Raw genomic sequence first — 16,428 nt, 5'->3', positions numbered from 1 at the left:
GTTTTTGATTATTATTAAAATTAAAAGGAAACACATAAATTACACATTAAAATGTTAGTCTCTTTCATATATAAATTTCATATATAAATCAAATATATTTATATATTTTTATAAATAATAAATAGTAATAAATTTTTATAAATATTTTTTTGTTTTTGTTTTGTTTTTGAATATTTGAAAAACTATTAAAATTGAATTTTGTCGGCAAAAAGAAAAAAAAAAAAATTATTATTTTGAAATTTTGATTTTTCACTCAATTTTTTTTTTTCTTCTTAAATAGCTTTAAATTAATATTTTTAATTGTTTTTTTTTGTAAAAATTTCTTGAATTTAAAATCAGAAATAAATAAAGAAAAATTTTGTTTTTTTGTAATTAAATTTAATATGTGTGTTTGATCAATTTGATTTTATTTTTCATAATCAGTCAATTAACCCTTTTATATTTGATTTTAATTATTATAACTTATAATTGAAATAATTATTTGCGATATACAGCGTTCAGGACTCTATTACATTAACCACTTTTACCTTTAATTTTCGATTTTAATATTTAAGTTTTTGTTAGTATAGTTCATTAGTGTTTTCAATGTTTAATTGATTAAAAAAGAAGCAAAAAGTGGCTGGAAAATTTAAAATAAAAAACGATCATTCTTTCTCCATTTTGTTTGAATAAGTTATACATAGCAAATGCTATAGAATTTCGTGAAATATTAATTTTCTATGAAAAATATGAAAGATATGATTTAGTAAAGATATAAATCATTAATACATGATTTATATATAAAAAGTGATTTGTGTAAAAATATTCTTTTTAAGGGTATTTATAATTCTAAAATATATATTTACACACATAATATACTTTTTATTGAATTTAAAGATATTTAAAAAGAAAAAATATTTGTTTTCTTTTTTTTTTTTTAATTATTGCAACAAAATACAATAAGCCTCAATTTTATACACAATCATAACACATACTACATGAATTAACCGACATTTAATAATAACAACGAATGTTAAATTACAATATTACCTTATGTAAATAATTACATGGTTAAATAATACATATTATTATTGTTCTTTTTCAAAAATACGAAAATTTTGTTTTTTTTTGTGTATGTGTTTATGTATTGTTTATTAATATATTTTTGTTTTTGTTTTATTTTCTTTTCTTCCTATCTTAATATTATTATTTTATTTTCATATTTTATTTTCATTTAATTTAAATAATTCGATTAAAAATCTTCAAAGTCAATAAATATGATTTTGAAAATGAATTTGTTTGTTTTTTTTTTTTTATTAAATTTTTTTTTTTTAATTTTTTTAAATTTTTATAAAATAAATATTTTAAAATATTTTATCTAAGATTAAAAACTATTGCACAAACAAAAAAAAAATCATATTTTTATATATACTAATATATATATATATAAATATATGTATATGTTTATCTTTTTCATTGGTTATAATATATTTTATATACATTTAGTTAAACTCATATACATATAAACTATATATAATATTTGCATACTTTTTTTTTGTATTATTTTTAATTTATAGAGCGTCATAATTTTATGCGAATTTAAAAAAAAAAATCATTTTGAAATACATGTTTTTTTTCGTTTTAAAAATATTTTTATTCTTTTTTTTTTTATTTATTTATTAAATTTAAAATTAAATTTATTTAAGAATTAAAAAATTTTAAATGAGATAACACATTTTTTATAATACCCAAACGTTTTTTTCTTTTAAAAAAGTTTTTCATCACATAAATTTTCTCATTTTAATTAATTTAATGAAATAAATGATGGGAAGGGGCTAAATCATACATAAAGAGCTAAAACGTGCATAATTAGCAAGAATTGGTATTGTGAGAATTCCATATATTGTTACAGCTTTAAACTGTTCGAATGGACTTTTTCAATTAGTTTTGTTTTATTCAATAAATATTAAACAAATGTTTTGTATATTTCAAAATTTATTTCTCTAATCATATTTTGTTTTTATAATTAAATATTTCATAATAAATGAATATTAAGAAGATTAAAGAAAAGTTCATCCGAATTATATAATTAATAAATAAAATTAAGTTGGTTTAGAAGAAATTAACTAATTCATTTTCAAGGCAAAAAATATTACAACGCTGCTCTTTAAAGGAGTTTTTAAAGGTCAGCTATTTTAAAAGTATTCCGTTTCGAACAAATAAAACAATTTAATTTATATTTAATATCTTGTAACTAAGTTTTAGAACGGATAACTTATGTTTTCCTTTAGGATATTTTTGTAAAATAAGAACGATTTTTTTTTTTATTTTGAAATTAATACTTTTTATATTGGAATGATTTGTTTAACATTGGTTTTCTTTAATTTTTGAAAATCATACCAAACGATGTTTTATAAAGACTTATAGAATGTTACTAATAGGAAAAATTAATGCAAATATATTCAACAATAAATTATTTTAAATAGAACATAGCACAATTTAAAATAGGTATGACAATTTTAGTTTTAATATTAAAATTAAAATGAGAAAATGCGTTTATGTATTTTTCTTTGCCTATTGTTTTTTCTAGTAAATATTTTATGTTTGTGATATATTATGTATATCATAATAATAAATAGTATTTTTTTTAGCATTAATACAAAAATTTTATTTTGATTTTGAATTTAGAATTGTGAAGAAAAACGATTTTATTTTTAATTTAAGGAATTATGGAATTAATAACCGTATAAAAAATGGAACGCATATGTGTAAAAAATTTCGTTTTTTTTTTATATATATTTTTTTGTATCAATTTATTTTTATTGATTTTTCTTTTGTTTTATTTGCTTAAATTTTAAACAATAAATATTTTCTAAGCTGCGTAATATGTTTTACTACTCTATATATAAATTAATATATTGCCACAGGTTGTTTTTTTTATTTATAGTTTTTATAAATATTTCATGTATAATTTTTATATATTTTTAATTTAAAAAAATGTTTTGTTTTTAAAATTAGAAAAAATAATTTTATTAATCCAATTATATATATATATTTTTTTGTTCTTTTATCAAAGTATACGGATTTACTTTAATTTGTTTTAAATTAAAAAATTAAGAAAATTATTTAAGAACAAAAAAAAAATCGTATATTTTAGATGAAAAATAAAAAGAATATATTTAGAGTAAATAAGTATTTTTAAAATAAAAAATTGAAAAGAAAAAGAAAATTATGACGATAAAAATACGTATTTTTATTAAATTTATTTATTTAAAAAATTTCAATTTGTTTTTTCTCTGTTTTATACATACATATATTATCTTTCCTTAATAAAATTTTAATTTTTAAAATATTTTGACTAGAAACGCTTTTAGTTTTTTTTTTTTCTTTTATCCTATTTTGAAATCTTCCATTTTTGTTAATATATATTTTTTTTAAGTTATTATTTATTAGAAATGTTCAATTTAAATAAATTATTTTATTTTTATGAACAAAAATTTTTTGCCATATCTCTCGTTTGATTTATATTCTTTTTAGCATTTATATTCAATTTTTTTTATTGTAATTATTAAGAAAACTTAATCGCTATTAAAAAAAAAAAATATGATCTCTTAAAATTAAGAACTAAAATTATTTCTGTTTGATTACAAATTGTTTGTTTTTTTTTTATTTATTTATTAAATCTTATGTATGGTGCACAATATTTATAGGTTTACGTTTAATATTTATTTTTATAAAGTCGTTATAATATTTTAGTACATTTATGTATAATTACATATTATGATTTTTGTAAAGCATATTATAAATAATCTTTTTTTTTTTACTTCTTTGTTCTTGTATATATAATTATGTTAGAAAAAATGTTTTTCTCATATTTTACGAATCATTTCGTTAGAGCTCACATTTATACAATAAATATATATTCTAACATTATTGCAAAAAGAAATAAAAATAAAATAAATAAATAAATACTTTCTGTTTTTTTTTTTTTTGAATTGCAAATTATTTTAAATAAATTTCTTTAAATGTGATTTAAAAATTCAATTTTTTAATTATTTTCATTACTTAATATTTTATTGAGATTATGAGAGCATTTACGAAATAATCGAAACTTTTAGTAGCTTCGTTCTCATTGATATTTGTTATAAAAAAAAAAAAACAAAAATTATTTCCTAAACCAAGTCTTATATTAACAATCATATATTTTATTAAGACAAGGTTAAATTTAGTTTAAGAGGAAGAAAAAAAACAAAAGAGTACATAAAATATTTAAATATAAAAAAACTTGAAGGTTCTGTTGATGATTATTTCTTATTTCTGTTTTCGTCCCATTTACACTTAAACATGGATTAATAAATAGAGAAATGTGTGCTTTAATAAATTTGATATTACACCAATTTTACACCTTTGGTCGAATTCATCAATGTTCTTTTAGGCATGGTTCTTTTAGTTTGCTAAAACACTGAAATATTTAAAAAAAATATTAATATATTCGCTAATAAACTTATCAAAATATAGATAATTGAAAATATTTTTATATTAGAAAGAAAAATATAATTTAATAAATGTAATATAATATATATATACATATATATATATATATATATATTTTTGAAATTTTATAAAATGAATCATTTATTTCAATAGTTTTTACAAACAAATTAAAAAAAAAGGGAAAACAATAAGAAAGAAAGAAAACTAAATTAAATAATAAACAAACTTAAATATAGGTAGTATTTTTTAAATAGTATGTAATTAATCAATAGTAGGTTTAAATTTTAGTATTTTTTTTCTTTTTTAATTGTGACTCTTACTTAAATTTGGATTTAATAATTGTTTTGCTTCAAGATTTGTTCTTAAATGGGCTTTAGACAATATTGATTTAAAATAAGCTTTAAAAAAAAGACAGAAAATAAATTAGTATTATAGTGTTTTTTGTGTGTTTTTTAAAAATATACTTAGTTGAGATTTAATAAACAAACAAAAGTAAAAATTATAAAAATTAAAAAAATCTGGTATAAAAAGAAATAAAAAGTTTGCAAAATGGTATTATTTACAAATTAAAAGGCAAAAAGAAACTAAAAAAATTAAGCGAATAAAATCAAAAATGTTAAAAAATACCAACTTTCAGCACAAATAAATCAAAGGCTTGTTATTTAAAAAACTTTTACATTATAAATTTAATTTTAAAAATAATAAAAAAAGATATTTACTTCGGTTTGTTGGTTTTGAAACTGACTTGTAATACCCTGTTCCCTAATGTATAACCATTTAGGGCTCTGATTGCCATTGCAGCCTCATCATAATTAGTCATTGATACAAATCCATAACCTTTACATTGATTTGTTGATGGATCCTTAACGATTTTAACACTTTGTACGGCTCCAAATGGTCCAAACAATTGCCAGAGAGTACTCTCTTCAGTTTCGGGTGCCAAATTATATATAAATATACTATATGCTCCACCAGGTCCAGCAGCAACAGTTGCAGCAGCAGCAGCTGCTGCTCCCAATCCATTTGGTAACATAACATCTAACATATCACCGGCCATTGGTGAGAAACGTGCAAGACCTTTATTAACTGGTGTATGCATTGCACCACCAATTCTTCTCACTAATTGTGGATTCAAAAATGCTGCTGGTAATTGTGGCTGCAATAATTTTGTATTTGTGCCAGGTGTATTCGAAAATTTTACAACAATAGGATCTGTACAACCTTTTGGTGTTGTACCATTTAATGCAATTATAGCACGTGTTGCTTCTTCTCTTTTATCAAATCTTATAAAACCAACACCTTTTGTTTGTGTTTCGTTACCAGCATTTTGTAAAATTCGTGATGTTATTATTGAACCAAACGGTGAAAATATACTTTCCAATTCTTGTTGTGTCATTGATTTTGGTAAACCAGATATATATAAATTAGCTCCTTTAATTGCATCTGAACTTGGTCGAGCAAATGATACTTTTATTGTTTTATTTTGTAAACGTAGTCCATTCAATACATTAACAGCTTGTTCTGCATCTTGTGGTCTAACATAATTAACAAAACCATAACCAAGACTTTGACCTTTAATTGCATTTGGATTTAATGGATCCAAAAATGTTTGGTTTTTATCTCGGATCAATTTAACACTTTCAATTTCACCAATACTTGAAAATAATGAACGAATTTCATCTTCAGTCATCGTTTGTGGTAAATAATTAACAATAAGATTTGTTCGAGTTTCATTTGTTTCCATAATTTTACCGTTTTGCTGTTGTAGAGCTGCTTGAACCTAGAAAAAAATTTTTTTTTTGTATTAATTAATCATAGAAACCCTATTATTGCATTTAATTTGCATATATTATAATATATGTGTATATCAATTATATCTCCACAAAAGGCATATATGTACCTGCTACACACATATATTTACATAAATACTTATTGTATGTATCTAAAATCAAATATTAAGGATTGATAAATTATATTTAAAGTTGAAAATTATATATATATATATATATATGCCTTTTTATTATTATATTAATATTTATATAATTTCAATTTTAGAATTATTTAATTATAAAATATTACAAAAAAAAAAAATGTTAAAAATTGTGGCTTTTAAAAAAAAATTTCACGAATTAATTATAAGTATAAAAACTATATGCTTTGTGTGTATGCATGTATTTTCTCACTAATATTAAATTAAAAAAATAAAAATTATTTTTTTCTTTATTTTTGCTGAATATAACAAAACAGAAAAAAAAAAAAAAAATGCCGTATATATATAAGTACCTGTGCTTGTTGTACTGCAGCAGCGACTGCAGCTTGTGTAGCAGCTGCTTGATTTGCGGCTTGTGCTAAAACACCACCGACTGGATTAGCAGCTGCTGCTGCTGCAGCGGCAGCAGCAGCTGCAGCTTGTTGCTGTTGAACTTGCATAATTGCCTGCTGTACTTGTTGTTGCTGTTGTAATTGAATTTGTTGTTGTTGCCCTGCTGCTGTTTGATTAATTGCTTGTGTTTCAACACCACCAGCGTTTGTCATTATTTTTTTTCTCCTTATTTAAAAGAGAAAAGTTTGATTTTTATCCTATCCTTTTTTTTTTTTCAGAATTAATATTTTTTTTTTATTTATTTATTTTATATAATGGTATATATATATATATATGTACGTACTTTGTTTTTAATGAAAGGGTAGTGTAGTGTGTTCTATATTATATCAAATTTTGTTTTATATATTTTGCTGAAGGGGAAATTTTCTCCAACAAATTTTTTTTTTTTGTAAGTGTGTTGGAAGTTCACTTTTTTTCTTTTTGGTTTTATTTTTTATTTTTCTTTTATAGAGCCAATCAATATATCGATTTTTCTAATATGAAATTTTTTTTCTTGTAAAACTTTTACTTTTTCAATTTAGGATTTTTGTATATGTATAACAAATTTCAATTGATCTTTTTTCTTATTAGATTTTTTCCTTTTGTATTTTTCTAATCTTTAATATTTATTTTTGTTAAATCAAACTTTTTTGGATGAATTTTTGTTTTGTTAATTATTTACTTTAAAATACTTTATGTAGAATTATAGAATTTTTAATTAAGAATTTTATTAAGAAAAAATTTTTAGAAGCACAAATAATTTTCTAATTTTTTTTTTTCTAAGTTAAATAAGTGGCAATAAATAATACTTTTTTTTTATATATGCAATTAGAATTTTGTTATCTGAAAGGAATCAATAAAAAAATTTTTATTTAATTATTAATTTAGTCCTTGACTATGCACAAATTTATAAAAATTATGAAAAGAAACTGTTCTTTGCGTAAAAATTATCTAATTGTAATATTTTTTCCCTTACGTTTAATTTTTTTTTTTGTTTTTTGTTTTTTGTGAATTTTTTTCTATCATCAATCTATTATGGCGGAATTCACTTAAAAATATTTTTTATTCTTAAGTCGTACTACTCTATTTGATTTTTCAAAAGAAAAAATTTATAAAAAAAAAAATATTTTTAAAAGTAAAAAATATTTAAATTTCAAATTTTATTTATTTCAAGAAATAAAAATTAATTGTGTAAAATTTTTTTACTTTTATTTTTTCTCCTTTTTTCTTTTATTTTTTTAAATATAGAACAATAAATTTTTTTTTTTCTTTTAAAAACCAAGCGACTTTAATTCACGGACGATAGAATTTCAAAATCCACAAATTTCTTGAAAGGTTCGCACGAAAGTGATATGTCGGCAAAAGAAATGGGATTTTATGGTAGTGTTGTACTAGTGTCGTGTATTTCTATACTTATGTATGAATGTAATTTATATGATGAATGTATATAGAGAAGAGCTAGTGATTTTTCATTTTTTTATTTTTATTTTTTATATACATATATTTTTTTTTCTGTATATGAATCTATAGAAAAGTATAGAAAAAGAATCAAAGCGCAATTTATAAGAATGAGATAGAATTAAAATTACTTTTTTTTTTCTTCTTTTGGTTTGTTTTTTCAATTCATTCAACTAAATGAAAAGAAAATAGCTAACAAAAATATTAGATAAAAATTAGTATAAGAGTTGAATGCATTATATTGCATTATGAAATTAATTAGCTTAGCAAATAAGATTTTTAAAAGTAATAATCTCGGCTAGTAGATATTAGATTTTGATAACCAAGATGTATATGTATCTTAGTACTTAGTACATAAGTTGAGTTCATGTTTGCAGTATCAACTTATGTTTTACATATATAGTAAGGTGCAAATTATCTCTTATGTTCTAAGATAAAATCTGATGAATATTCAGACATCACACAAATTTTCTACTTTTATGTCGAAATTGTAACAGTAGTGTTTCAAATATTTCCGATCTATAAACTTATATATGATAAATAAATGATTCAAAGGGATAAAAACCAACTTTCTTATACATGCTTAAAAATTTCCATTTTTTTCCATCAGATTTATTGTGATGTCAAATTTCGATTCTACATACATTTATTCTAAAATTTAATTTGACATGAACAGGAACCTTAGAACTACTCGTGCATACCTTAGAAGCACCAAAATTAAAAACAGTGATAATTTGTATTTGCACTCAATAAAAATTGCCGTTTATTTACAAAAAAATGGCAGAAACAAAAATTGGAAAACAGTGCTGTAATACGTCATTTCTCTGCTGCAGAATTTTGCTGCTATTACAAATTATAACGAAAAATTTTTATGTCAGTAAACTGCATAAGTTATATGTTTTATAATTTAATGTTTTCGTAAAATATTCTACTTATTATTTTCTATATAGCGTAAAATTCAATACCAAAAATACTAAAATTATAGTTTTATGTTACATAGCAATGATATAGGAATATGTATGTATGTAATAATACATAAAATTAATTGATATAATAAAATCAATTGTTCAATTAACAAAAATAAATTTGAATTGATAAACAAAAATCTGTTTTTCCATCACATAGGTAAAAATATTAAATTACCATATTTTAAAACATTTGAAATTTTTGGCTTATAAATCTTGGACTACACCGTCAAATCTTTTTAAGAAAATAAGTATATGCGTATATAATGTTTAAATGTATTCATAACAATAATAATAGACCATTTTGCTAGTTTTTTAAAATGAATTTAATAGTATTGGTAAAATTTACAGTATAAAATGTATAATATATCATGAAACAGATGAATGGCTTAAACGAGATAGCTATTGCGCAATCACAATAAAAAATTTGATAGAGAAAGATAACTATATACGGTTACTCACCTATATTTAACTAAATAAAATTTAATGTTCCGATTTGTGGACCATATCATTTTTTAAGTGTCATATATTATTGACACATTTTGATTATTTTTAAACAAATATTAATTTTGCTTAACTTTCTGTAATCAATATGGTAAAAATTTTTAACTTATTTTCTTGACTCATCAATATGTTAAATAATAATTGTAAGGCTATGGTTAAAAAATCATCAGAATATTTACAACAGTCCTATATATTCAACAATAAATGAAATTTCAAATTAGCAATTTTTCTCTTAATATTTACTTTGCGTCAAAATCTTACTGTTGTAACACACGGTATACAATTTACCATTTAAATTAATTTTTTGTCTAATATGAACGATTTTTGTTTTGTATAAAATTTCGGTATTTAATATGAGACAAAAATACTATATACATTTTCATACATATATAAAACTTAAAAAGCAAATGGGTTTGGGATTTTTATTTTTTTTTTACTGAGTTTATTTAGATGGGAAATTATTTTAAAGAGAAAAAATTACAGTTGTGGCGTAATCAAGGGGAAAATATATAAATATATTTCATTTCCTTCGTGTTAAAATTCAGCGATAAATTTTTTATTGTAGTTCGTATATTATATTGCATTGCGGTTGAACATAATCTCTCTCACTATAAAGAAATAACATTAAGAGAATACGTATGTATTATGTAAATGTAAATATAAATAATGTGTAAAATGAATCAGTAAAATAAAAACAATAAAATGCCGATTGCCGATTGTTAAAATAATTTCCCAATCTCATTTTCTAATAAAATTTGAATTTTTTTTTGAATGTGTGTGGCGGCGATTTTTATAAAAGAAATTAATATATACATATACATATAATTCCGATCCGATATGTCAGATTCATTATTCAATATTCATATTTCATATAGAGTAATATGGTTGGATTAATGTTGCAACACATTTACAAAAATCAAATAAAAATTCTGCTTTACAATACATGTATAATACAATGTACATATGTACACACATATATACCATATGCAACATAAATTTATAAATATTTTATATTTTCAAGCATACGTATACGCAGTCAATAACTACTTACTATGTGAAACAAAATGCAAATAAAATTAAGAAAAAAAGGCAAGGAAAACAGTAAACCATAAGTTTGTTTTGATCGTGTTCATTGAACTTTTCTTCTTCTGAAGAGGGAAAAATTCACTTTTTGTTTTTGTTATTTAATACAGTAACTATTACAATATTACAATATTACATATTACATATTTGATAAGTACATAATCTATTTCAAATATTTTTCCTTTTCAATTATTTAATTAAGTATCAAATCTTAAAATCTTAATAATTATAGCAAACTATAACGAATCTTTTTATATTTCTAAACCTACACAAATTTTGTAATAATTAACTAATTTATAACGGTTCAGTATTTATTACAGTAAAATTTAAATCTAACGAATGCAATCATATACGAGCAATCTACATAAAATTTAATTATATTAAAATGTTAATGTTTAAAATATAATAATTATTCTTATTTTCAGTTTACCAGCCAAAAATCTTTATTATATAGGGCTGCGAGATCTTGATTCATTTGAAAAATCTTTTATAAGAGAAAAAGGAATAATGGCATTCGGAATGATGGTGAATATTTAATGATAAGTTTTTTAATTTGTCTCTTAACTAATTTTTTTTTATTAATTTTTCCAGGATATTGAGAAGTTAGGAATTCCGACAATTATGGATTTTATAATTAAATCAATTGGTAGCAATAATAAAATTCATATTAGTTTCGATGTTGGTATGTTATATTATATACTGTTAAATATATTAATTTAATTTATTAAATATACTTTAATTAATATTTTTAATTTCATTCAAGATTCATTGGATCCAAGTATTTCTCCTAGTACTGGAACAAGTGTTTTTGGTGGACTTAATTTACGTGAAATATTTTATATTTTAGAAAAATTGAATGATACAGGAAACGTTACCGGTTTTGATGTTGTTGAAATTAATCCATTACTTGGTGATGAACGTGATGCTAACTTAACAGTTAATACAGCAATTGAAGCAATTAAAATAATAATGGGATATAAAAGATTTTAATAAATTAAAATAAAAATCAATAATATGGTTTTTTTTTTTGCTTATATTATGTATACAATTTTGTTCGGCACGTCTTTTATATTTTTAATACAATATTATTTTATTTAACAATAGCACACAATAATAAAAAAAAAAAATTAATAATTTTAATAAAATTCAATTTTTTTTTGTTTTAAAAATCACTTATTTAAAAAGATTGGTAATGTTTCATTTGGTATGAGATTTGCTTTACTTAATAAACTATTTGTAACATTATTATAATTATTGGAATTATTTATAAAATTTGTAGTTATTAATGGTTCTGATTTACTTTTTGCATTTACAATTGGTAATTTCATTTTAGTTAATGTACCATCCTTATTGAAAATATGTGGTGCAAAAAATCTTAATATATGTTTTTGTGAAAAACGTATGAAACTATTTAAAATACCTATATAAAAAATTAAAAAATTTATTAACATTTTTCATATAATGTTATTTTATGTTTAATACCTGAGGCTTTTATAATTCCAGCGATTATAGAACAAAGACGGATTGAAAATTTTATTAAATTCTCTCTATCTGGTTTTACAATTACTTTAAGTGCAGCCCAATCATATTTGAAATAAACTCCAGGCAATCCATATGAATTTTTATGTGAATCTGAAAATATGTATGTAAACGTGTGTAACTATTTATTCTATAATATTTTAAAAATAATATATTTATTCTTCTATGTTAAATTTTTTTTTGCATAGTTATATATTATGTGTCGATCAAACGAATATGAAATTAGAACTTAACCGATAACCGACAAACCGCATAATTTCTACTTATAAAATCATATTCAAAAGCTTTTAAACTTTTTATGATACATATGTAAATAAAAAATTATAAAAAAGAACAAAAATAATTTAAAGCGTGTACATAGGTCTATGAAAAATTTACTTTTTTCTTATCAGATGTTTACTTAATAGCTATATATCATTAAAGTTGCAAGGTTATTACAGGTCGTTATCAAAATATTGGATCAATTTTTTTTGAAGTTTTTTATTTATAAAAAATTTTTGCGGTCCAACCAGTGTGTGTGCTTGTTTTTTTTTTTTGAAGAATTCAATAAATTTTTTTTTATTTTGTGCATTTAGTGTTTATGTAAATCTTTAACTGTTCGGAGCAAGTATGAGTCAGCCAAGAAGTAATAACACTCAAGATAATGAAATTTTTCAAATGGGGAATCAAACGTACACTTCAATTACATATTTCAAAAGCAATTGGAAATTATTCAATGTTTTTATACCAGGTTATTAAAATTCTATTTCTTATAAAATGTTGAATAAATAATTATAATTCTTCATTTATAACTATAAATATTATGAATAAAATAATCTGCATTTATAATTCATATTTTTCATATCAACTTTATTTATAGTTTTTAAATTTTTTAGCATTTTTACTACGGATCGCAGCCGGTTTAGTAATATCATGGACTTTATATAGTAATATTCAACCGAATTTTAGCTCAGCTAAAATTAAAGGATTTTCAACAATATTTTATGTTGGTTCAATTCTTGGAGCCTTAATTATTGCTCTTACAGTATTCAAAATTGAAAAAAAAATATTTAATGTAAATATTAATACATATTTGATATTAGTGATAAGAATAATAAATTCTTTTTTTTTCTTTTCAAATTTTTTAGTATATAAGCAGTACTTTAATAATTGTTCATGGAATATTATCATTGATTGCATACAATGATTTATATGGTCTCATAATCGGTAATCTATTATCGGGTGTAGCTTATGGATTAATAAGTATTTCTAGTGCAATACATGCCAGTGAAATTTCGATTAGTTCTAAACGTGGGAGACATGTGGCATCACTTCAAGTTGGAATAACATTAGGCGTTTTAATTGGATTACAAGTTTCTGTAGAAACAATTAAAAATTCTGTACCGAATCAGTATTTATTTTGGCTTACAAATGGAATCATATTGATTTTATGCGGCATACTGAGCATTGGTAGTACATCTTATTTTTTTATGGAATCATCTATTTTTTGGATTCATAAAGGCAATAACATTGAAGCCAGAAATATAATGTTAAAATATCGTAATGAAATTTACGAAACATTTGATATTGCAAATGATTTACAAATGATGAATGCGTATGTACAACATGGTGCTGAGGAAATAAATATGTATATTCCATCTATATCGTTCGACAAACAAAAATATATGAAATTTATAAAAATTGCCCTTATTAGAATAACATATGCATTTGGAACTGCACTTACAATTAATATAATTTTAATATCATATGAAACGTGGCTGATTGGTTCATCTGAGGGTATTGTAACATATTTGTTACCAAGATTTTTAACAGAAATTACGATTATATTATTTATCGATCGATTTGGTCGTAGATGGCCTCTTATTATATCAACCGTGGTTTGCGGTCTGTTATTAATAGCTATTGCTGTTTTAGTAATGAACGTACAAGGATCCACTGATACATATTTCTCTAATTCTATTTTTTTTGCATTAGGTATATTAATAATATTCTATCAATCATTTATTGGTTTTGGTTTAAGTATGTCATCTCAAATTTTAGCGGTTGAAGTATTTGATTTTTATTCGAAACCCTTTTTTAATTATTTATTGTTAGTAATCGAACATATCAGTTATATTACTGTTATTCTTTATTTAAATACACAATACTTTAATATAGTTGTATATTTTTTTACAACCGCTTTCTTTCAACTGATTACCGGATTTGTAACTTGGTATTATATAAAAGAAACTAAGAATTTGAATATTTTAACTTCATCTACACTATTTAAATAAAATTTTATTTATTGAAGTTTCGGTCTGATTTTAATTTTATGTAAATTTTTTAAGAATAATAAAAAGAGTCGTCTAAATAATACTTACCAACTATTCTTACGTTTTCCTTAACCGAATATTGATACGCTGCAATTGTAGAAAATACGTTATGGATTTCTGTTGGAACTATTTCTATAAAGTACTGCATTACAGCCTTGTCTGTGTAAAAAAATATTTTCATCGAGAACATTTTTAGAATCGATTAAAATTGAATTAAATATGTTTTCTTACCAGGAACAATTTTTTCGTCGCCTTCTAATGGCTGGACGTGTACTACACGAGATGCTAAATCCCCAAAACTTAATTTATTAATCCTATGTGAAAAATTTGTTCGTACTCGATGAAATTCATTTAAGTGCCAGTGGTTATTGGAAAATCCAAAAGATAAAGTTTCACCACTAATGAAATGCAGAATTCCTAAATATTGTATTTTAAGTACATAATTGGGGTACTTATAAATTTTGAAATTGTAAAAAGATTTACCTGCAACTTTATTTATTAAAAATGTTCCATGCAATCTGCAAGCATCGTAAGGTATATTTGGTTTACTTGTTCGACTTGGCAGTTCGTTATGAAGACTTGTGCTATGTTCTTGTTCTTTCATTACTATGTCTTTAAATAATAAATCTGCTAAAGAATGATACTCTTCTCGCAAAAATTTGTTGACATGTTGCATTTCTTCAAAGTATAATCTTTGATTTGCATCTAAGTCCCACCAAGTACCTATTTGAAATTATTGAGTTTTAAGAAATTCAAATTCATTTATACAATGCAAAAGTATACTCTCTCTTTTTAAGATCCCATAAGAAAAAACATCTTGTTTTGTATCATCTATTAAATCTATACCAGATAGTCCAACACAAGGCATCGCTATAGTTATATCAACATTCATACGAACTTTTATGTCTAAATTTATATCAGGTTTGAATGTGAATAATAATTTAGGTCTACTATAATACGCTATTTCACTATAAATTAAGTATATAATGAGAATTCGACTTAAAAGAGAAACTGCAAATAAAAAATTGATATGTATTAGCATAAAATTGAAATAATGATATCGATAATATTGAATTCGCTTACTTGTTCCGCCAATTTCAGACGGTTCTTTATACTCATCCTAAAAAAAATATTTAATCAGTTTAATCTAAGTTTCTGGGTAAAAAAAAACACGTAAACAGGGAATAAGCAAATTTACCGGAATTTTTCCAAATGCATCCAAATTCTTAGTTAATTCTAAAATATTTTTTTTACCCCTATATCTTAGTGAAGACATTTTTAGTTATATTGTCTTCAACCGAGAAGAAATAAAAATATTCAATACTATTTATTCATCAAAATGCTTATTAATTACTTTTGTTGATAAAAATAATTTGTAAAGGGAAATAAGACAATTTGCCAAATTGTCAAAACAATATTTTGACAGCAATTACTTATTCATGACAGCAATTACTTATTCACAATTCACAATATAAAGAAAATGTCTATAGATTTTTACGTTGGTACCATTGTCATTGAATATTCAATACTTAATATTTTGAATATTTTAAAATTTATAATGAAACTAAAGCAAAGACTACTTAGAAGGAATGACTGAGCAATATAAAATTAAGATAATATAATAGAATATAAATACAACAGTAGTAAAAATAATTGAAAACTTAATATTAATATACAATTTAATCAGGAAACATTTAGCAACAAACTTTTAATAAAAATGTTGTTAGTTAGT

At 22.0% G+C, this 16,428-nt stretch overlaps 3 protein-coding genes across 6 annotated transcripts in view; 1 reads left to right on the top strand and 2 right to left on the bottom strand.

The window, feature by feature from the left end:
* The window catches only part of LOC129607766 (arginase-1), a 29,242-nt gene extending 17,286 nt beyond the window's left edge, over positions 1–11,956 (top strand). For both annotated transcript variants that reach the window (XM_055518941.1, XM_055518940.1), the window contains 3 exons: positions 11,271–11,370; positions 11,437–11,527; positions 11,609–11,956. In XM_055518941.1, the coding sequence (XP_055374916.1) occupies positions 11,271–11,370; positions 11,437–11,527; positions 11,609–11,835 (418 nt within the window). In that variant the 3' untranslated portion in view covers positions 11,836–11,956. The remainder of the gene's footprint in view (positions 1–11,270; positions 11,371–11,436; positions 11,528–11,608) is intronic.
* Positions 3,315–8,175, bottom strand: LOC129607764 (protein elav). Of its 3 annotated transcripts, XR_008696844.1 has the most exons (6): positions 7,812–8,175; positions 7,140–7,678; positions 6,757–7,021; positions 5,193–6,253; positions 4,794–4,871; positions 3,315–4,441 (listed from the first exon to the last, which is right to left on the bottom strand). XR_008696844.1 is itself a non-coding variant. In XM_055518937.1 (5 exons), the coding sequence occupies exons 3-5, from the start codon at positions 7,006–7,008 to the stop codon at positions 4,426–4,428; spliced, it is 1,329 nt and encodes a 442-aa protein (XP_055374912.1). In that variant the 5' UTR covers positions 7,009–7,021; positions 7,140–7,678; positions 7,812–8,174; the 3' UTR covers positions 3,317–4,425. The 3 variants fall into 3 exon arrangements, 2 of the variants coding, with proteins under 2 accessions (XP_055374913.1, XP_055374912.1); XM_055518937.1 differs by lacking the exon at positions 4,794–4,871 and having other exon boundaries at positions 3,317–4,441; positions 7,812–8,174; XM_055518938.1 differs by lacking the exons at positions 4,794–4,871; positions 7,140–7,678; positions 7,812–8,175 and having other exon boundaries at positions 3,316–4,441; positions 6,757–7,129.
* On the bottom strand, positions 11,901–16,082 carry LOC129607765 (endoplasmic reticulum-Golgi intermediate compartment protein 2). The gene is made up of 8 exons (XM_055518939.1): positions 15,895–16,082; positions 15,780–15,816; positions 15,480–15,707; positions 15,180–15,419; positions 14,928–15,113; positions 14,745–14,855; positions 12,328–12,477; positions 11,901–12,265 (listed from the first exon to the last, which is right to left on the bottom strand). Exons 1-8 carry the CDS (start codon positions 15,970–15,972, stop codon positions 12,015–12,017), a joined length of 1,281 nt encoding a protein of 426 aa, XP_055374914.1. The 5' UTR covers positions 15,973–16,082; the 3' UTR covers positions 11,901–12,014.
* Between the last annotated feature and the right edge of the window lie 346 nt (positions 16,083–16,428).

The sequence above is a fragment of the Condylostylus longicornis genome, unplaced genomic scaffold (assembly GCF_029603195.1).
Source record: "Condylostylus longicornis isolate FDR11 unplaced genomic scaffold, ASM2960319v2 ptg000028l, whole genome shotgun sequence".
In the NCBI taxonomy this organism is placed as follows: domain Eukaryota; kingdom Metazoa; phylum Arthropoda; class Insecta; order Diptera; family Dolichopodidae; genus Condylostylus; species Condylostylus longicornis.
Note: the sequence above shows the minus strand (reverse complement) of the source record. Positions and strands in the feature narration are given on the sequence as shown.

Coding starts and splice junctions, on each gene's coding strand:
- LOC129607765 (XM_055518939.1), bottom strand. CDS start 15,972: ATGTCTTCACTAAGATATAGGGGTAAAAAAAATATTTTAGAATTAACT. Junction 15,708..15,779: donor GTCTGAAATTGGCGGAACAA/GTAAGCGAATTC, acceptor TTTTATTTGCAG/TTTCTCTTTTAAGTCGAATT. Junction 12,478..14,744: donor GGAAAACGTAAGAATAGTTG/GTAAGTATTATT, acceptor ACATATTTTCAG/ATTCACATAAAAATTCATAT.
- LOC129607764 (XM_055518937.1), bottom strand. CDS start 7,008: ATGACAAACGCTGGTGGTGTTGAAACACAAGCAATTAATCAAACAGCA. Junction 6,254..6,756: donor CTGCAGTACAACAAGCACAG/GTACTTATATAT, acceptor ATTTTTTTCTAG/GTTCAAGCAGCTCTACAACA.